The sequence below is a fragment of the Cylas formicarius genome, unplaced genomic scaffold, assembly GCF_029955315.1.
Source record: "Cylas formicarius isolate icCylForm1 unplaced genomic scaffold, icCylForm1.1 PGA_scaffold_8__14_contigs__length_24414737, whole genome shotgun sequence".
Taxonomy (NCBI): Eukaryota; Metazoa; Arthropoda; class Insecta; order Coleoptera; family Brentidae; genus Cylas; species Cylas formicarius.
This window is the reverse complement of record NW_026844361.1, coordinates 11,911,107-11,931,871: the sequence shown is the minus strand read 5'-3', so window position 1 is coordinate 11,931,871 and position 20,765 is coordinate 11,911,107. Positions and strand designations below refer to the sequence as shown.

General features: G+C 32.3%; 1 protein-coding gene across 2 annotated transcripts in view; it reads right to left on the bottom strand.

The window, feature by feature from the left end:
- Positions 1-8,652: 8,652 nt before the first annotated feature.
- Positions 8,653-20,765, bottom strand: part of LOC132706393 (uncharacterized) — a 79,622-nt gene continuing 67,509 nt past the window's right edge. For both annotated transcript variants that reach the window (XM_060677712.1, XM_060677713.1), the window contains exons 8-14: positions 20,346-20,648; positions 18,941-19,159; positions 15,536-15,671; positions 15,283-15,479; positions 15,114-15,227; positions 12,486-12,704; positions 8,653-10,400 (exon numbers count right to left, since the gene is read on the bottom strand). In XM_060677712.1, the coding sequence (XP_060533695.1) occupies positions 10,130-10,400; positions 12,486-12,704; positions 15,114-15,227; positions 15,283-15,479; positions 15,536-15,671; positions 18,941-19,159; positions 20,346-20,648 (1,459 nt within the window). In that variant the 3' untranslated portion in view covers positions 8,653-10,129. The remainder of the gene's footprint in view (positions 10,401-12,485; positions 12,705-15,113; positions 15,228-15,282; positions 15,480-15,535; positions 15,672-18,940; positions 19,160-20,345; positions 20,649-20,765) is intronic.

Genomic DNA, 20,765 nt, shown 5'->3' with positions numbered 1-20,765 from the left:
CAAATCTATCGCTGACTACATTGCTTATAAAGAAATAATAATATTTGTCTTACAATTTCGATTCTAGGAATTCTAAACAAATATAGAAAACTTTAAATATGTTTAAAATTTCTAATCGACCGACTTCGGAAATACCACCTAACTTAAAAAATTTACTTCTGTGTTTATCAATATTAACAATTGTCCCGAAGTTTTGGAAAAAGGTAAATGTACAAATTTGTTATTATGTTATTTCTAATCATATTATCACTAACAGTCAATCTGGATTTCTCAAAGGTTTTATTACTATTTGTCTACTTTTATACATATACGATCACATTATTTATTCTTTAGATAATGGTCTTGCGACTGCACTTATATCTTTAGATTACTTTAAAGCGTTTGATCGACTTGACCATAAACTTATGTGCGCCAAACTGAGTTACTACGGCTTCGATGATGTTTCGACTCGATTTTTTGGACACTACTTATCTAACAGATATCAGAGACTTGCCCTTGACAATGTAAGTTCTGAATTTTTCCCTGTTTCCTCAGGTGTACCGCAAGGTTCTGTCCTTGGACCTATATTATTCTGAATTTATATTTCTGATATTTATACATCCATCGAATATGTGAATTTGCATTTACTTGCTGATGACACATAGCTATTTTACTCCTTCATTCCTAAATTATTTGATATTGTTTCAATTTATATCATTTGCATAACTTATTTATATATCTTCTAGGCGTAGTCTTCAACTTAATGCAAAAAATGCAGTGTAATGTTCTTTTTTATTAAACCTAACATTGAACAAGTATCCCAAATGCATTTATTAATTAACGGTGACCGTTGAATTGTAATAAAAACCTTGGTGTTATATTTGATTGTAGACTTGGATTCGTGGAATACGTATCTTTGTTGGTGGAAAAGTCTTATTTGAATTTGCGCCATTTATACAGGCATAGAACTATCCTTAATTTCAGTTTACGGAAACTTTTAGCGCAATCACTTATCCTTATCCTTGATAGTATTAATAAAATATAGATTGCAAAAAACTTAAAAGATTATTTTTATTAGATTTATTTTTGGCTTGCGTGAATTTGACCCATATAGATATCGTTTATCTTTGTTTCGCAGATCATTTTCTTATAACGCTGTTGTAATTTTTAATAGTATACCCGATTCCGTAAAATTACATTCAGGTTGATACTGTTAACTTCCCCAATAAATTGATTTTCAATGTTAGTCTTTTTATTTTTACTTTTAATAACTTTCTATTACATTTATCTATTATACTATTATACTATATTTAAGTTATCAACGTATAACTTCCTAATTAGTTTTCAATTAAAACATTTAAGTTGTTAAATGGAGTAGCTTCTGCTAGACTACGCCTCTTCTCTACTGTATATTTGTAATGAGTGTTTTTTTTTATGTATAGAAATTTTAGTTGGCAAGATGGCGAACGATTTAATAGCTGTCAAGTCTCAGTTTGGTTTGGCAATTCATCATGAATAGACTCACGCCTGAACAACGCTTGCGAATAGTGCAATTTTATTTCGAAAATAATGGTTCTGTGCGGAATACGTATCGCGCACTACGTCCATTTTATCGTCGAGAAAATCGTCCATCAGAGCAGTTAATTCGCACCACGTTTACTCTCATTGATAACTCGCATCCAAAGAGATGCCGTACGGTGCGTACAAAAGAAGCTATTGCTGCTGTAGAGCGTAGCATTGAGGAAGACCATAATGAGTCCATCCGCCATCGAGCACTGGAATTGGATCTGTGTCCATCCACTTTATGGAAGATTTTGCGGAAGGATCTTGGTTTACGTGCTTTCAAAATCCAACTCGTGCAAGAATTGAAGCCAAACGATCATCAAGTAAGGCGTAGATTCCTCGAATGGGCCCAAAACGAGATTGCCGTTGTTCCCGATTTTCATAAGCAAATTTTGTTTAGCGATGAAGCGCACTTCTGGTTGAATGGCTACGTCAACAAATAAAACTACCGCATTTGGACCGAAGCTGATCCTCAAGTGTATGTCGAAATACCGTTACACCTAGAAAAACTGACTGTTTGGTGCGCTTTATGGGCTGGTGGAATCATTGGTCCGTACTTCTTCAAAAACGATGATGGCCAGAACGTTACAGTCAATGGTGATCGGTATAGAGCTATGATTACTAACTCTTTCATTCCTGAATCGAATAACCATGATGTCCAGGAGATGTGGTTTCAACAAGACGGCGCAACATGTCACACAACTCGTGCCACAATCGATTTATTGAAAGACACGTTTGGTGACCGCCTAATTTGACGTTTTGGACCTGTGAATTGGCCTCCAAGATCTTATTATTTAACACCTCTAGACTACTTTCTGCGGGGCTATATAAAGTCATTGGTCTACGCGGATAAACCACAAACGCTTGACCATTTGGAAGACAACATTCAAATTGTGCTTGACTCTCTCTTTAAATCTCTCGGTGAGCAGCGTCTTGACACTTTTAGAGTCCATTCCTCTCGCCTGGGCAAGACCTAGGTATTTATAGGTTTCAAATTTATCCAGCGTTGTTATTTTTCCACCACCACTATGTTGTGTAAACTGATCGCCGTCCAACTGACGCCACTCTCCTCTATGAAGTCTGCCAACTTTACACTTCTCCAGACCGAACCTCATTCCAATATCATTTGAAAAGTTCTCGATGCATCTTAGCTGCCGTTTTAGTCCCTTCTCGGTGTCCGAGAATATCTTGAGGTCGTCCATGTACATTAAGTGGGAGAGCTTAAGTTCTTTATTAAGTGGATATCCTTGCTTGAGATTATTGAGAGCGGAGGAGAGTGGGTTTAACGCTATGCAGAACCAGAGGGCACTCAGAGCATCGTCCTGGAAAATACCTCGTTGTAGCAGCCAAGTGCGCGGAACACTATCAAATGCCTTCTGATAATCAATATATGCAGTAAAGAGTTTCTTCTTGGAAGCTATTGCGTTGCGGGTGACAACGTTGTCAATTGCAAGTTGTTCCTTACACCCCTGTGCATGCCGCCTGCACCCCTTCTGCTCCTCAGCCAAAAGATTGTTATCATCCATGTGTTGGTATAGTTGGTTAGCTATTATTCCATTGAGAATTTTGTATATCGTGGGCAGGCACGTTATGGATCTGTATTTTGAGGGATCTTTTTCATTATTATTATTATTATTATTATTATTATTATAAGATAATCTTATTGATGGATTAGTTGTTATCATGCTGAGTAGCATTATTCAACCTCGGCCTCGGATTTTAAACTCTTACAATTTCCAGTAAGTCGGTGGAGGTAGAAAAACCGTCTTCTTTGATTAACAGACTGTATCATAAGAGTATAATACCTTATAAAACTCTGTTTTGTAAGTAAGCAACATCATGTGTCGAAAATAATAATAAAACTCCATGCTTTCGTTTGGTTTGTTTTAAGATTATTTTATAAGAAAGTTTAGGTCTTTTATTTATCGATTGAGGCAGTACGAAGTCTGCCGGGTCAGCTAGTTTTAAGTAGAAAGGGTATGTTTAAAATCCACATTTTTGTGATATTACTTACTTTGCTTTGTTATTTTTGCAAATGTAGACGCTTTACAAATGTCTCTTTTCTTCTTCTTTTTTTATACATCTATTGTCTGTTGCCTACAAAGGACCAATTTATGCCTCTAAACGTTTTGATCGATTGTGACTGCTTCGCGTATACGAAGCCACGAGGTTTACGGTCGCCGCGATGGAGACCACTCGAATCGGAGTCACTGGACCCGATATCTCAAAACAAGAAAGTCGGATTAGAGCCTCGGGGTCCGAAAGCAGCGTCGCACTGCCTACTTTAAGAAGTCGCGCGACAAGACTATCGCTATTCAGTTTGTCGCTACTTTGTCGTCTGATTTTTTTTTTAACTTCACTATACGACTTTTTCATTTTATAGGTTTTATAGGTATATATATATATAGAACAGTTTGAATATCAACTCCCAAAGGTGGCGCCTAGTCATTTCTACAGGGTGTTTTAAAATAAATTGGGCCCCTGACGTATATCGATCCAACGATTAATTTTAAATTTGCCAAAGTTTTGGCGAATTTTTCGTAAACCTTCCTATTCTGAATTAGAAATGTGTCAATCGATTGCATTTTTTCACCATTTTTTCCTATCCATACAATGTATCGATTTTGCAAACAGTCTCTCACTTCTCTTACATAGTCATATGGTGGCTCGTCCTGTTGCCGTACCATATTTGGAATCTTAACAGGAGGAAAATGAAACACTATACATTTTGCAAAACATTGCAACTCCGCGTATTTGATAAAAATATTTCAAGGTTGAATATTGCGTGAGAAAAATTATTACTAACGAAAATATGAATCCCGCTAATGTAGCTTTTTTAACCACCCTGCATGTCATTGAGCGACATTTGCGACAATACAAAAAAATTAAACTGGAAACAAGTTTCGTATTCCCACTTTTTTTTTATCACACCCATATATGAAAAGATAACGACCCTTTGTAAAATCCAAAAATATTTTCGCGTTTGCGATGTTGCCGGTTCTACCCGAAACCAGTCTCAACAGCGAAATTTCAAACGTAACATGCAGTTTGATAACCCTGTACATTTTTTATCATGATCCTTCTTCGATAAAGTGTAATATGTTGGTGTAATAAGTAGAGTTCGGATTTTTATGGACAGAAAATGCTTAAAATATGCGGAGAAATATGTCTGGTTTTTTCAAGAAATATGTCAAATATATGCTTTTTTTCTACCATCTATGTACTTTTATGCCCTTTAATTTTTACATATATTGTTTAATAAAAATCAAGAAAAGAACCAATTGACAATTGAATACTGTTCTAAATTTTATACGGTTAATTTTTGTCTTTTATCGCTTAATATGCTTTCGTACTTGGATACTTAAATGATGCAAGATGTTTTGGTTAGTTCAGTGATAAATGTTTTGAACTTTTAGGGAACTTTTGAAACGCTTCATTGTTTGTTGTTACAGTATTAAATTTATTAAGAATAATTTTCCCTAATCTGCTTGGAAATTTTTTCAACAAATGTTAGCACTCTTTCCATATAAATTTTTAGTTTTTTTAATTGAATCAGCTGAATCTGAAACGTCTAATACAATGTTTTTTATTTGATTAAAGTGATTCGCGTGAAATAAGGTTGCGTCTAACCACGTTCCCCATCGAGTAATTACGGGTTCAGGATGTAAAGGAACATTTGGCAATATTTCTCCATAAACTTGAACTCGAAGAGATGCTTTAACAAATATGTTTTTATCGTTTGAAATTAAAAAATTAACTAATGAAAACTGACATCTAATTTCCTCAGCAACTCTATTTATCGCATGCGCCAAGTCGCAAGTCACGTGGATTCATTTTTTATATAAAAAAAATTAACTCTACTTTGGTCATATACTCTGCTGCGTCGGTGACTAAGAGTAGTATTTTATCAGTTGGTAGTATATCTGGAGCAGAAAAAGCCACTAAGCTTTCATTAACAAATCGAACAATATCTATACTGTTAGTTTTTTCCAATTGTTTGGTGCTTGTTAAAAAAGATTCTGGTAAAACGTTTTCAATCAAAACACCAACTAATAAATTTGCAACATAGCGACCACAAGCACCTGTTGTCTCGTCTAGAATAATGTAAAGATGCTGATTTTCAATATGATTTCTTATGTCTTGAATTACATTTTTGTAAAAGGAAATTTTTTCTTAATGTACTTTCATGAGGTACATTTTTGTTGCAAAATGTTTCTAAAATCTGTTTAAATTTAGTATTCTGTACCTTATTAAGGGGAATATTTGCACCTAACGGCCCTTCACATAAGTGTAAATTAAAATTGTCTAATTTTCACAAGAGGTTGTTAAAATCACATTAAATAAAAGAGGGTTTAATCCTTAGGTAATGGTATTAGAAGGCTATAAGGCTACATTTCATTGTTAATCTTAGTCGTTTAGAAAATCCCAGTAATATACTAATGAATAGGTCAAGAATATGGGATATTCAATTTATGTACAAGTAAAAATATGTACTTAAGCTTCATTTTATGCGAAATATGTAATTTTTTTATATGGTTAATCTAATTATTTCATTCTAAAACGGATACATCCAAAATATTGGGCTGATATTCCTAAGAAGCAAAAAGGATGTTTTTTAAATAAAATCATAACCTTTAATTTTACTAATACATTGCAGGATACAGAGAAGTTGCTAATCAGCCAGTCCATGTTTTCCTTTAAATTCATTTTAAAGAATAAAAAAATAAACAGCAAGGTTGTTTATATTTATGTGGCTATTTTTGTGTGGACACCCTATTACAAACATTTAAAGCACAGAAGTAAGTAAAATGTATTTTTTTAAAGTTTTTTATATTAGTTATTAAACATTGTACTTCTACCATTCAACAAATAGAAAAGGCAACATTTTAGAAATATTACCATATTGTCTTAACTTCCACAGGGTGCTTTTAATTCTTCTCGCAACTTATGATCTAATTAAAAGTATAATCAAACGAGACGCAGATTGCCCGTTAACGTGCACCAATGCATAATGCAACGGATAATGATAGTCTATATTAAAAGCAACACATTAGATCTTCGCTCCTAAACGGAGATCTATATCGAAGTAGGAAATTATCCGCGAGTCGTATTTCGAAAAAACTTCATTCATTCCTCCCAGCGCAATACAACAATTTAGCTCTAACGCCTTTGTGACTGACTTTTTGTAATTTTCAAACGCCCGGGGCGTACGTAGGCATGTCAAGTTTGGATTGACAGATTTGCACTTTATGTGGTACGGGATGGTCAGTCGAAAACGAACTTTCTTTCGTTGTTGCTTTTGTGTATATTTGTTTTCATGAATATAGGCAGATTCGTAGTTTTTGTTGTTACTGGAATGTCTATTTTTTTTTTCAGTCTGTTTCTTTCAATTAGATGAACACAAATGACTATTTTTTGCAATTTCAACTACAATGAGAAGGATCTACCATAAGCGGTGAACTGGTCAGTTTTATTGGTTGTTGTTGTATCTATTGTTTTTATAAAATGAACATGGAGTAAGGTCACGTTCGTTAGTTACTGTTCTGTTTAGTTCTTTTAAGTAAATGAACACAAACGAACACTTTTTGCAATATTCTCCATATTAAGAAGGGTGATCTGTTGGTTAGTTTTGGTTAGCATTCTATACATTAAAGAGCATCCACAAATAAAAGAAAATTGAGCAAAATAAATAAGAACTAAAGGTTCAGATTTTCACAAAATTATATATTTTCACATGACAATTGTTTCGACAACACTGTGTCTTTATCAAATATAATATTTACAAACTACAAGGTACTATATATACCGAAAAATGATAATAAAACCTTAATTAATGTTGTTGTGAGAATTTAAGTTTAATAATGGAGAAGTATTTAAATCTAATTGATCGTTAAGCAATACATTTTAAAGTCTCATTTTGTTAATCTCCATGGCTTCCAATAAATTTAAGTAAATGTTTTCTATGGTGGTACAGATACGTGGATGATGTCTTTACTTGCTTTGTTGGAACGGACAGACAATTGAATTATTTTTTAAATTACATTAACTTATTACATAATCGTATAAAATTCAATATCGAGATTGAACAGGATAACTCTATTAATTTTTTAGACTTAACTATTACGAAAACGCAAAACAAGTTAGATTTTTCCATTTACCATAAACCTTCACACATGGACTTTTTTCAATGAAAATAATTTCCAAAATTGTTGAATAATTAATTAAAAATAGGATCGATCGGAAAGTCCGTATGGAAAAAACAACGAAACTAGTTTTTAAAAAAGTCGGAAAATGAATTAGATTTCCACGTATTTCCCCCAATTACCTAAATATTTCCAAGTAATTCCCTATGTTGCGCCATATTTCCCTTCATTATCCTGATATTTGCAAGAATTTCCCTATGTCTCGCTGTATTCGTAAATATTTCCCCGTATTTCTCTATTAGGTTGGCGTATTTCCTCTTATTGTCCGAATATTTCCCTGAATTTCCCCATGTCTCGCCGTATTTCCTCGCATTACTCATTGATGTAAAGATTATGCTTGCTAATGAACTGGTCACTTCTGTTGATTGCTGTTGCGTCCATTTTTTTTTTAATTAATAAACAGAGAGAATCAATAATTCTTCAAGCAGCATCCACCAATAAAAATAAATTGTTCCCTCTTGTTAGTTACCGTCCTCTCATTTCTTTTCATTAAACAAACACAAATGATTATTTACAATAAGAATGATCCACCACTTAACATGAACTAGTCACTTCTGTTGATTGTTGTTGTGTCTATTATTTTTGTTAAATGAACACGGAGAATCATTCATCTATTAAGGATCATCCAACAATTTGTATGTCCATTTGTTTTATTAAATAAAAGCGGAAAATCCATTTCCTGCAACATTCAGGGGCAACCCCCAATCAATGCAGATTGGTCACTTTTGGTCAGTTACTGTCTTGTCTATTTCTTTTTATTTTTTTAAATGAACAAAAATTATCAATATTCTGCAATTGGTATTAAAGAGGATTCACCACTAGAGATGAACTGGTTACTTTTGTTGGTTGCCCAGGAAATTTTGTTACTGTCACAATTAAACACGTTTGCATAAAAAATTGTTTTATTTCGTTATTAATATAAAAATACCGTGTACCGGCTCGTCCTACACTTTCAAAAATGCCTCTTCGTACAATTGAGATAAAGCTATCAGAAAATATTAGTAAAGAAAATATAAAAGCTATATTGTATTAAATAACTGACGACTCCACATTAAACTAAAATAAAATTCAACAAATTTATTTACAATAATCCTTTCCTACACCTATTTTTCATTTCGATAGAATTTAAAATGCAAAAAATAATATCCATATATATTAAAAATTAAAATAAACAAACAAAGAGTATAAAAAAATAAAAACACGAATCAAAATTTAAATTATTATATACAGAGACAAAATAATAAGTTGATGCCGGTACAAAAATATGTACAGAACGCCTCTGATTATGTTATTATTTCCAATTAGCAGTGTGAAACCGTCTGAATTTCGTTGTCTTTTTCGCTATTGTTATTATTATTTATAATCCACAGGGTGTTTCGCCGTTGATGGTGAGATTTTTTATCGGTAAAGATTTCAGTTTTCGGTATCTCCTCGTATTACATAAACATTTTCCCGTATTTCTGTATATTTTGACGTATTTCCTCGTATTATCCAAATATGTCCCTGAATTTCCTTATGTTTTTCCCTATGTTCTCGTATTACATATTAATGTTTATTATAAATTAAAAAAAAGATAGTTTGATAAAAATAATTTCCAAAATTATTGAATAATTAATCAAAAATAGAATTGTTCGGAAAGTCCGGCTGGAAAAAACGACGAAACTAGTTTTAAAAAAGTCAGAAAACGAATTAGATTTCCACGTATTTCCCCCAATTACCTAAATATTTCCAAGTAATTCCTTATGTTGCGCGGTATTTCTCTTCATTATCCTAATATTTCCATGAATTTCCCTATGTCTCACTGTATTCGTAAATATTTCCCCGTATTTCTCCATACGTTGGCGTATTTCCTCTTATTATCCGAATATTTCTCTGAATTTCCCCATGTATAGCCGTATTTCCTCGTATTACTCATTGATGTAAATATTATGCTTGTTAATTTCAATTGAAATTCATGTTTCAAAAAATTAATAAAGCAAAATATAAAAAATTACAGTTTTGTAAAAATTATTTCTAAAATTTGTGAGTAAATAATGAAAAATTGAGTTCTTCGGAAAGAATTTAAAATTATATTTCTACGCATTTCCTTGTATTACCTAAATATTCCAACGTGATTGCCTACATTTCGCCGCATTTCCGCGTATTCTCCGAACATTTCCCTAAATTTCACTACTTTTCGTCGTATTTCATCCGATTGCTAAATACAAATTTAGCACACATTCTTACCTACTTAACTGGTAAATATGTCGATAATTAAAAATTAAAAAAAAAGACGCTATTTCATCTTGATTAAAATTCTGACCTTCCATCAACCGCGAATCACCCTGTATAATGTAAAAGAATGGATACGTCCATTTGAAATATTGAGCGTATGGCCCAAATCCTTAGTAAGGCTTCACGCTGGCTATTCCGACCCTAGCATTCGAATTCGAAGCTGTGCTGTTCGTCCTCTGCAACATTTCCGCGTAGTACTTATTATTCACGCCTTTTTCCATCCTCAGCTTGGGTTCTGCGTAGCTGTGTCTGTAGCCAGCGGGCACCGATTTGAAGAATTTCTGCGGATGTTTCACGAATTTCGGGTCGTATTTACCGTCGGACGTTTTGTCTAGGTTCAACGAAGATTTCGCATAGTTGTCGACAATCGGCGGGTTGTACCTGTAAAATCGTGATCTATAAAAATCGGAAATGAAAATTACCAGTGGAAATTATCTCCCAAAATGTTTATAAATGTTTTACTGAATTACCAAGTACTTCTTCGTATTACTGAAATATTTCTGAATATTTATCTACATATTGTCGTATTTTCTGGTATAATCCAAAATATTCCCCAGAATTTCCCTATGTTTCGCCCTATTTTATATTACCCAAATATTTTGCCGTATTTCCACGTATTATCAAATTAATTCACTCAATTTCCCTTATATTTTACCTAATTACCCAAATATTACTAATATTTCCCTATGTTTTGGAGTGTTTCCTCGGACTACTAAAATATTTCCCAATATTTATCTATATTTTGACGTATTTTTTTATATTTCGCAGTATTTTCACGCATTACACAAATAATTTCCTGAATTTTTTCTATATTTTGCCGCATTTTTCTCGTATTACCCCAATATTTCCCCTAATTTTCTTAATTTTGGCAATATCTCCTCGTATTACCTAAATATGTGACAGCGTTTCTCTATATCTCCACGTATTTGCTCGCATTACCTAAATATTTTTCTAAATTTCCCCATATTTTGCGGTATTTTCTTGTCTCACTTAAATATTTCCCCTTATTTGCTTATGTTTCGCAGAATTTTCTTGTATTACCGAAACATGTGCCCGCATTTCTTTATATTTTGAAGTATTTCTTCGCATTATCTAATTTCCTAAATTTTCCTCTTTTTTGCAGCATTTCCTCATAGTACTCAAATATTTCACTATATTTTGACATATTTCCTCGTATAATACAAAGATTCCCCTGCATTTCTTTAGGTTTCACCGTATTTCCTCTATTCTTATATCGTATTTTCTCGTATTACTCAAATATTTCCTCGTTTTTCCATGTTTCGCCGCATTTCTGAATTTTGAGGTATTTCCTCATCTTATTCAATTGTTTTACTGAATTTATTATGTTTTGGCGCATTTGCTCCTTTTAAAAAATATTTAGCTGAATTTCCCTGTTTTACCGTATTTTTTCGTATTACCCAAAAATTTCCCCGTTTTTCGATATGTTTCGCCACATTTACACGAATTAAGCAAATAATTTCACCGTATTTCTTAATATTGAGGTATTTCCTCGTATTATCCACATATTTCCCTGAATTAACTGCGGTAAATTTCCTCATTTTATAATATTATTTCTCTGAATTTCCCTGTTTCGCCGTATTTTCTCGTACTACCCCTAAGAATTTCACCGAATTTCAATGTTTTGAGGCATTTCCTTGTATTTATCTAAATATTTCCCTGCATTTCGTCATTTTATAGAAATATTTCACTGAATTTCCATGTTTTCCATGAATTCACCGTTTTGTCGCATTTCGTCATTTCATAAAAATATTTGCCTTAATTTCCCTGTTTTGCCATATTTCCTCGTATTACCCAAATAATTTCATCGTATTTCTCTGTTTTGAGGTATTGTCTTGTATTTACCCAAATGTTTCCCTAAATTTCCTGATTTTATAAAAATATTTTTCTGAATTTCCCTGTTTTGCCGTATTTTCTCGTATTACCACAATATTTCCCTCAATTCACTACGTTTTGTCGCGTTTCGTCATTTTATAAAAATATTTCTAGTATTACCAATTCAATGTTCAATATGTTTCAACGTATTTCCTCGTATTACCCAAATACTTTCATAGTATATCTCTGTTTTGAGGTAATTCCTTGCATTTTCTCACATATTTCCCTGCATTTCCTATTTTATAAAAATATTTCTTTGAATTTCCCTGTTTTGCTGTATTTTCTCGTATTACCAAAATATTTCTCCGTTTTTCCATATCTTTCGCCGTATTTCCTTGTATTACCTTACATTTCTAAAATTCGAGGTATTTGCTCGTATTATCCAAATATTTCCCTCATATATCATAACATTTCCTCATATTTTCAAATATATCTCCAATATTCCCAGCATATTGCCCCACTTTCCCCCATATTTCGTGATATATCCTCATATTTCAGCCATATTTCCTTAGTATTTCCCACAGGCAGTACTTCCCGGGTGGTTTCCCTGACGGAAAATTATCAATCCCTTACCTGTCAGACTCCGGTAAATCGTCGAAGTGTCGGTTTTTCGTATCCCGTTCGTTATCGCGGAAATTGACGGATTCCCCGTCGAAACTTCTAGCGTTCACCTCCATATACGATCTCCGTTTCAGCTCTTTCGCGATCTCGTTGGAATTTTTCCTATGCTCCTCTTCGATCAAAGAGAACATGGACCTCCGTTTTGGGTCGAACTTGTCAGTGTTTCGATATCTGCGGACAAATTCGAATCGTTTACGGATTGCGAAAAAACAAATCTCTGGGTCTCACGTCAATGCTGAAACATTGATTTTAATTTTGGTATTATATTTTTTTTATCTAAAAACTCCCTAGAATCTGAAGAATGGAATTTTTCATCACCTTTAAGAATACTATTACACCCATTATTATATTTTAAATATGTGCTTAACTAATGAAATTTGGTTTTTGTTTCTTTTTTTGAGTAATATTCCAGAAAAAAATCTTTATATTCAAGCTAAGCTTTAGTGTTTTGTCGCATTCAATAAGGTAATACCTTAACAATTTCATTCTATATCTTAAGCTGATGACATTCTATCGCAAGGTTCCAAATATATGCCAAATTAACCACATTTTGTTTTGGTTTTTGAGTAATATTACAGAAAAAATCTTTACAGTCGAGCTAAGATTCCGTGCTTTATTGCATTCAATAATAAGCTCTAAGAATACATGGCTTTTTATTTAAAATATGTGCTTCATTAACGACATTTGGTTTTCTTTGAGTAATTTCACAGAAAAAAATGTATACAGTCAAGCTAAGCTGCCGTACTTTGTTGCATTCAATAAGTCATAACCTGTAAGAGGAATATTTAACTTAGGGTCCATATTGTAAGTATATTTTAAATGTATGTTAAATTAACCATATTTTGATATTTTTTAAGTAATATTCCAGAAAAAATATTTACAGTCAAGCTAAGCTTCAGTATATTGTTGCATTCAATAACGCATAACCTTAACAATTAGCTTGTTTATTTTAAGTAATGTTTAATTTTAAATGTGTGCTTTACTAGCCACATTTTGTTTTTTTTTTTGAGTAATATTGCAGAAAAAATCATTACAGTTATGCCAAACTTCCGTGTTTTGTTGCAATCAATAAGCCATACCCTCTAAGACGACTAGAACACCTAGTTTCAATATTTTAAATGCGTGCTTAAGTAAGCACATTTAGTTATTGTTTTTTTTTTTGAGTAATATTCCAGAAAAAATCTTTACAGCCAAGCTAAGCTTCTGCGCTATGTTCTATTCAATAAGTCATTTAACTAGGATCTAAATTCTAAATTAACCATATTTTATTTTCTTTCAGTCAAGCTAAGCTTCCGTGCTATGTTGCATTCAATAAGTCATAAACTGTAAGAGGAATATTGAACTAAGGGTCCATATTGTAAGTGTATATATTTTAAATGTGTGTTAAATTAACCACATTGTGCTTTTTTTAAGTGATATTCCAGAAAAATATTTATATTCAAGCTAAGCTTCAGTGTATTGTTGCATTCAATAAGTCGTAACCCGTAAAAAGGTTTATATTGTAAATGTATATATTTTAGATGTATGCCAAATTGAATACATTTCGTTTTTTTTGCGTAATATCTCAGAAAAAATCATTACAGTTAAGCCAAGCTTTCGTGCTTTGTTGCAATCAATAAGCCACACCCTCTAAGACGACTAGAACACCTAGTTTCAATATTTTAAATGCGTGCTTAAGAAAGCACATTTTGTTTTTTTTTTTTTGAGTAATATTCCACAAAAAATCTTTACAGTCAAGCTAAGCTTCCGTGCTATGTTGCATTCAATAAGTCATAAACTGTAAGAGGAATATTGAACTAAGGGTCCATATTGTAGGTGTATATATTTTAAATGTGTGTTAAATTAACCATATTGTGGTTTTTGTAAGTAATATTCCAGAAAAATATTTATATTCAAGCTAAGCTTCAGTGTATTGTTGGGTTCAATAAGTCGTAACCTGTAAGAAGGTTTATATTGTAAATGTATGCCAAATTGAATACATTTCGTTTTTTTTGCGTAATATCCCAGAAAAAATCATACAGTTAAGCCAAGCTTTCGTGCTTTCTTGAAATCAATAAGCCACACCCTCTAAGACGACTAGAAAACCTAGTTTCAATATTTTAAATGCGTGCTTAAGGAAGCACATTTTGTTTTTGTTTTTTTTTTGAGTAATATTCCAGAAAAAATCTTTACAGTCAAGCTAAGCTTCCGTGCTATGTTGCATTCAATAAGTCATAACCTGTAAGAGGGTTTATATTGTAAATGTATGTATTTTAATTGTGTGCTAAATTAACCATATTTTATTTTATATTAGTTATATTTCAGAAAAAATATTTACATTCAAGCTTCAGTACTTTGGTGCATTTAATAAGTCATAACCTTAACAATTAGCTTGTTTATTTTAAGTAGGTGACGCTTCATTGCAAGGTTTCAAATGTGTTTAAAATGTGTGCTTGTTTTTTAAGCAATATTCCATAAAAAATCATTAAGCTTCCGTGCTTTGTTGCAATCAATAAGTCACACCCTCCAAGACGACGGCAACACCTAGTTTCAATGTTTTTTTTTGAGTAAATCTTCGCCATGAATCACCTGAAAACTTACCTATCCAGAGGCGTATCTCTGTCGTTATATTCCCTATAGCGCGCATCATCCTGTGTGTGTCTCGATGCGGGCTTACATGTGAACTCATCAACGCGACTTCGATCGTTAAAGTAGCTTAAACGAAAAGAGTGCAGAAAACGTGTCGCGACTAAACCAATCGAGAAGGTACCTTTCGTCGTAAGACCTCCTCAAGTGGTCCTTCGAACCATACGCCATGCTCTGGTTCCTCTTAAGGTAACCCGGAGCTTTGTCTTTGTGGATCGTGGGTGAGATCGGCGGCTCCGGTCTTCTTCTTTCCTGCTGCAGCCGTTCCCTCTCCATCAGCAGGAATTTCTCTTTCGCATCGTTGAATCTGTCGCGGGGTGCCTGTAAGTACGACAAAGTGCAACTTGAGTTATATGATCCAATGATCGAAGAGCTACTTTGATCTCGTCGGGAGATGGTGTCCTTTGACGGTACTGGGCGCTTCTTCGAACCCTGCTGGCGTCGGAGTCTTCGAAATATTGCCTGTCCGTTTCACCGCGATAGCGATCAAGCTCCCTCTCTTTCGCTCTGGGCCTTGACAAAGGAAGAATTAGTTCTTAATATTAAGATACACTGGCATTTTTTCGCAGTTTTCTATCTAAAGATTATTAGTTAGTAGAAAGCTAACTTCCACACTTCGTGAATAACGAGAGCAAATTTTAAGTACAAACCATATTTTCCATATAAAATTAAAGATATTGGTTTCTTGGTATGATGTGGAATAAAAAAGATGTGTAATTGTTTTTGGTATAAAGGGATTGTTACTTTTATAAATTTACAATGGTTTTCTACTCAAATATTTATTTGGTTAGCGGAAGTAGAAAACATTAAAAAATAAATTCAGCCACTGTTGCGATTATGAAAAAAAAAAATGCCAGTAAGTGAAAATGATATCAAAATATCAAAAATTTCAGGAGTTTTTATATGCAACTTCACTAAATGGTGTGTATTAATTAGAAACACACTTTTTTAAACATATATGTACGGAAAAAAAGATAGGCTTTTCTTTTGGGAAATTGCGAACAACTGCGAAGAATAATTCGTCAATTTGCGAATTGTATGCTGTGTGTTGCTATTATCTCAATGTTTTAATGCTATTCATAACCGTAAATATTTTGTCACTGCTTGCTATGTAATCAATCAATCCATCTATGAATAAAAAACTATTCACAAAATAAATAAGAACTAAAAGTTCAGATTTTGACGAAATTATATATATTCGCATGACAACAGCGTGTCTTTCTCAAATGTAATATTTACAAACTACCTGCTATATATACCGAAAAATGACAATAAAACCTTAATTAATATTGTTGTGAGAATTTAAGTTCAATAAAGGAGAGGTATTTAAATCTAATTGATCGTTAGGCAATACATTTAAACGTCTCATTTTGTTAATCTCCATGGCTTCCAATAAATTTAATTTTCTGCTTTTTGTGGCTCTATGTAAAATATCAAAATCGTCGTCAAAAAGGTTTTTTTCTTTGTTTAAGTGTGTAGCATAATTAGAATGGAGACTATTGTTTTTAAAAGCTCTTTTATGTTCGTTAATGCGTTTCTTGAAGGATCTACCTGTTTGTCCAATATAAATTTTAGGACAAGATCCTCATTTCAACCTGCAGACACTTGATTTTTGAGATTTTGGACATTTCGTTTGTTTGTTTTTTAAAATTTTTCCTATTGTGTTGTTGGTTCTGAAAGTTATTTTTTAACCACATCTTGACAAATGTTTTGAAACTTTTTCAGTTTGTTCTCCTATCTATGTAATTGTTTTAAATTGTTCGGGTTGTGTATTAGGTTTCGCATAAATCGACTTTACTGTTGTCTGGATTTGTTTGTTATTTATAATTTTATCGATAATGGATGAATTGTAGCCGTTGTTCGGTGCAATTTGTTTAATGATATTAAGTTCTTTGTTGTAATTTTCTGTTGATAGGGGCGTATTAAGACGTCTGTGTATAAAATAGTGAAATGCACCCATTTTGGGTGTATAAGGGTGATTTGAGCCGTTATGTATGACTGTGTCCGTGTGTGAAAGTTTATGGTAAATGGAAAAATCTAATTTTTTTTGCGTTTTCGTAACAGTTAAGTCTAAAAAATTAATAGAGTTAGTGATAGTGAATTTTATATTATTATGTAATGAGTTAATGTAATTTAAAAAAGAATTCAATTGTCTGTCCGTTCCAACAAAGCAAGCAAAGACATCATCGACGTATCTATACCACCATAGAAAACTTTTACTTAAAGGATGTTTTAGTATGATATTTTCCAAATTATCAATAAAAGTCTCGCCAAAAAAGAACTAAGTGCGTTTCTCATAGTCAAACCTTCCTTAGACATATAAATCTGTAAATTTAATTCAAAATAATTTTGGTCTAAAGATACTATTAAGCAATCTAATAAGTCTTGTTTCACACAGGGGTTAACCTGTTTCCGAGTGAGGGTGAAATCTACTAAATCTATCACATCCACAGGTGGAATACTGGGAAATAAGTTTTGTGCATTAAAAGACCATACTGTTGCGTTAGAACTAACAGAATAGAACAATTTTTAAAAAACAATAAAACGAAATGTCCAAAATCTCAAAAATCAGGGGTCTACATGTTGAAATGCGTAACTTGTCCTAAAATTTATATTGGACAAACAGGTAAATCCTTCAAGAAACGCATTAACGAACATAAAAGAGCGTTTAAAAACAATAGTCTAGATTCTAATTATGCTACCCACTTAAACACAGAAAAACACATTTTTGACGACAATTTTGATATTTTACATACAGCCACAAAAACTACTTTATTAAATTTATTGGAAGCCATGGAGATTAAAAAATGAGACATTCTAAATTTTCCGATATATAGTAGCATGTAGTTTGTAAATATTACATTTGATAAAGACATGCTATTGTCATGTGAAAATATATAATTCCGTGAAAATCTGAACTTTTAGTTCTTATTTATTTTGTTAAATGATTTTACATCAAGTAAAAGCTACCTCAGTTCAATTTTTAAGGTATGGGTAAAAAAAGAAAGGAAAACAATTCTTAGGAATGAGTTTAATTACTAATAAATAGTTCTGACTCTATTTAAAATGACATTGATGATTTAATTTTTCGAATAATAAGAATGAATTGCTGATTTCGATGCATACATTCTCAGTTCATTAAGTGGCGAAAAATTAATTAATATCGCCAACTATTAACCCAAAAAGGACGTTTTAAGTCGATATCTACTGGTTTGTTGACGTTTTCGTTACAATAAAGGCCGATGACGCAGATTTTGACTAGTATTTGACCAATATTCACAAGGGTAGGGTACTTGTAAAGTCTTACTGCAAACCAAAGTATTTTTCCGTCTCGTAGTCTTAGACGGGAAGAAGGGTAAATTATAGGTACATAACATAGTTAATGAACGTTGTAGGTTTTTGTAAGATCCCTCGGAAAATGCTATGATGTTTTTGTAATTTGGCTTCATTTAGACTTTAAAAAATAAGCCTCAATAAAAGTTTATAATTCATAGCTTAAAATTATTACAATTCATTATCTCATAGCTTTAAAAAGTTATGAGAAAACGGTAAATACAAAAGTTGTTAACATTGTGAAAGTTCACGATTTAAAACTATTTGGAAGGGTACAGGGTGGCTCAAATTCCTTTTAAATTTTTTCAACTTTTTATTAAGAGACCGCGAAAAGTAGAAAAATTCAAATATGGGAAAAACTATTAGGTTTGGGTATGTATTATCATGAATATAAAAAGTTGAAGAATTTTATTTGACTTGATTGACTGTCTGCGACTGTAAAGAATTACCTCGCAGGCTTGTCAGGTTCGGGTTCGTAGTATCGCGGATCTATCGGGTCAATTTTTTTTCCCCGCCTTTCCTTGCTACCACTAACTCGCTTTCCATCGTTGTCTTTCTCTAGTAGACTTTCTCTTGATTTTGGAACGGGATATTCCCTATACTCTTTATGGTGTTCAAAAAATACGTCATCTTCATAGAAATATTGGTCACCAGCACCATTCTTGTAACTAAAAAAAAGTCGAGAATGTTTGGGACATGATCTACAAGAACTTACTGCAGATATTGCCTAAATATTGCCCATTACGAATTATTTCTAATGTAAGTTTCAAAAAATATATATTTTGAATTTTCATTATTTGTCTTAGTTATTTTTTTCTTATTTTCTTTAGGTTAAGATAAGAATGTGCTTAATTAGAATAAAATTAGAATATGTAATAAATGAAATAAAAAATATTTGTTAAAATATTTTTCTCATTTATTTTTTTATTTTCTTTTGGAATTGTATATTGTATGTTGAGTTCTATTTAAAATACAAAACCCATGATGTACACAATGCCCAGTACATGTGAAAAATCAAAAATAAAAAAAATCTATATATTTTTTGAATTTTATTTTTTTATTTTCTTTTGGAATTGTATCTTTTGTTGGTTTTAGTTATTAAGTATAAATAAGAATGCACTTAATTTGAACATGGAAATTTGTGATGGGTATTGTGAAATAAAAAATATTTTTCGACGTATAGTACTGGGGTGTTAATTTTGCTGGCCAGTGTATGTCTACATTTTCCAACTGAATCCAAATATGCAATAATATATAGGGCGTTGTATTTAGAATATAAAACTCCAGATGAACACAGCGCCCTATATATGTGAAATATCAAAAATAAATAAATCTATATATATTTTTTAACTTTCTCCTTTTCTTCTTATTTTATTTTGGAATTGTGTCTTTTGTTGACACTAGTGCTAGGATAAAATAGGAATGTACTTAATTAGAACAAAAAAAGCTATATATTTTTTGAATTTTCCTTTTTTTCTTTTGGAATTGTATCTTTTGTTAATACTATTATTAGGTGAAAACTAGAATGCATTTAATTGGAACATGGAAATTTGTGATGGGTATTGTGAAATAAAAAATATTTTTCGACATATAGTACAAAAATAAAAAATAATCTATATATTTTTTGAAATTTCTTTTTTTCTTCCTATTTATTTTCTCCTTATTTTCTTTTGGAATTGTATCTTTTGTTAATACTATTGCTAGGTTACAATAAGAATGTCCTTAATTAGAACACGGCCATTTTTGATGGGTATTATGAAATAAAAAATATTTTTCCATTTAACTTTTCTTTCCATCGTTCGTAGTTCCATTGAAAAGGGATTGAGGACGCTTACTCCTTCGAACCAAACTTACCGTATATTTTCGTCAAAACCGTCGTCTTCAAAATACGGTTTGTCATTCTCTTGCGTCTCCTGATCGTAGTACTTTAGGCCGCCCCTTTTGCTAGGGAAATATTTTTCCGTTTGATTCAAAAAGTCTCTGGGTCTCAGTTTCGAATCCTTCTCCTTATCCAATGATTTTTGCCTCTCGAGGTACTTGTTGCTCGAAAATCTCGATATGGGCTTCTCCAGATACTTCGTGATATCATTATGGATGTTTCTACTGTAGCCCTCTTCATCCAGAGACTTGGAAAATTTCAATTCTTCATGAGCGTATCTAGAATTTTTTAAATACGGTTTATAACATAACACACATACACACACACTTCGTTCCAAAACTAGCCAAATTTTTCCAATTTAAAAATATGTGATTGCAGATAAAAGCCGCACTTTT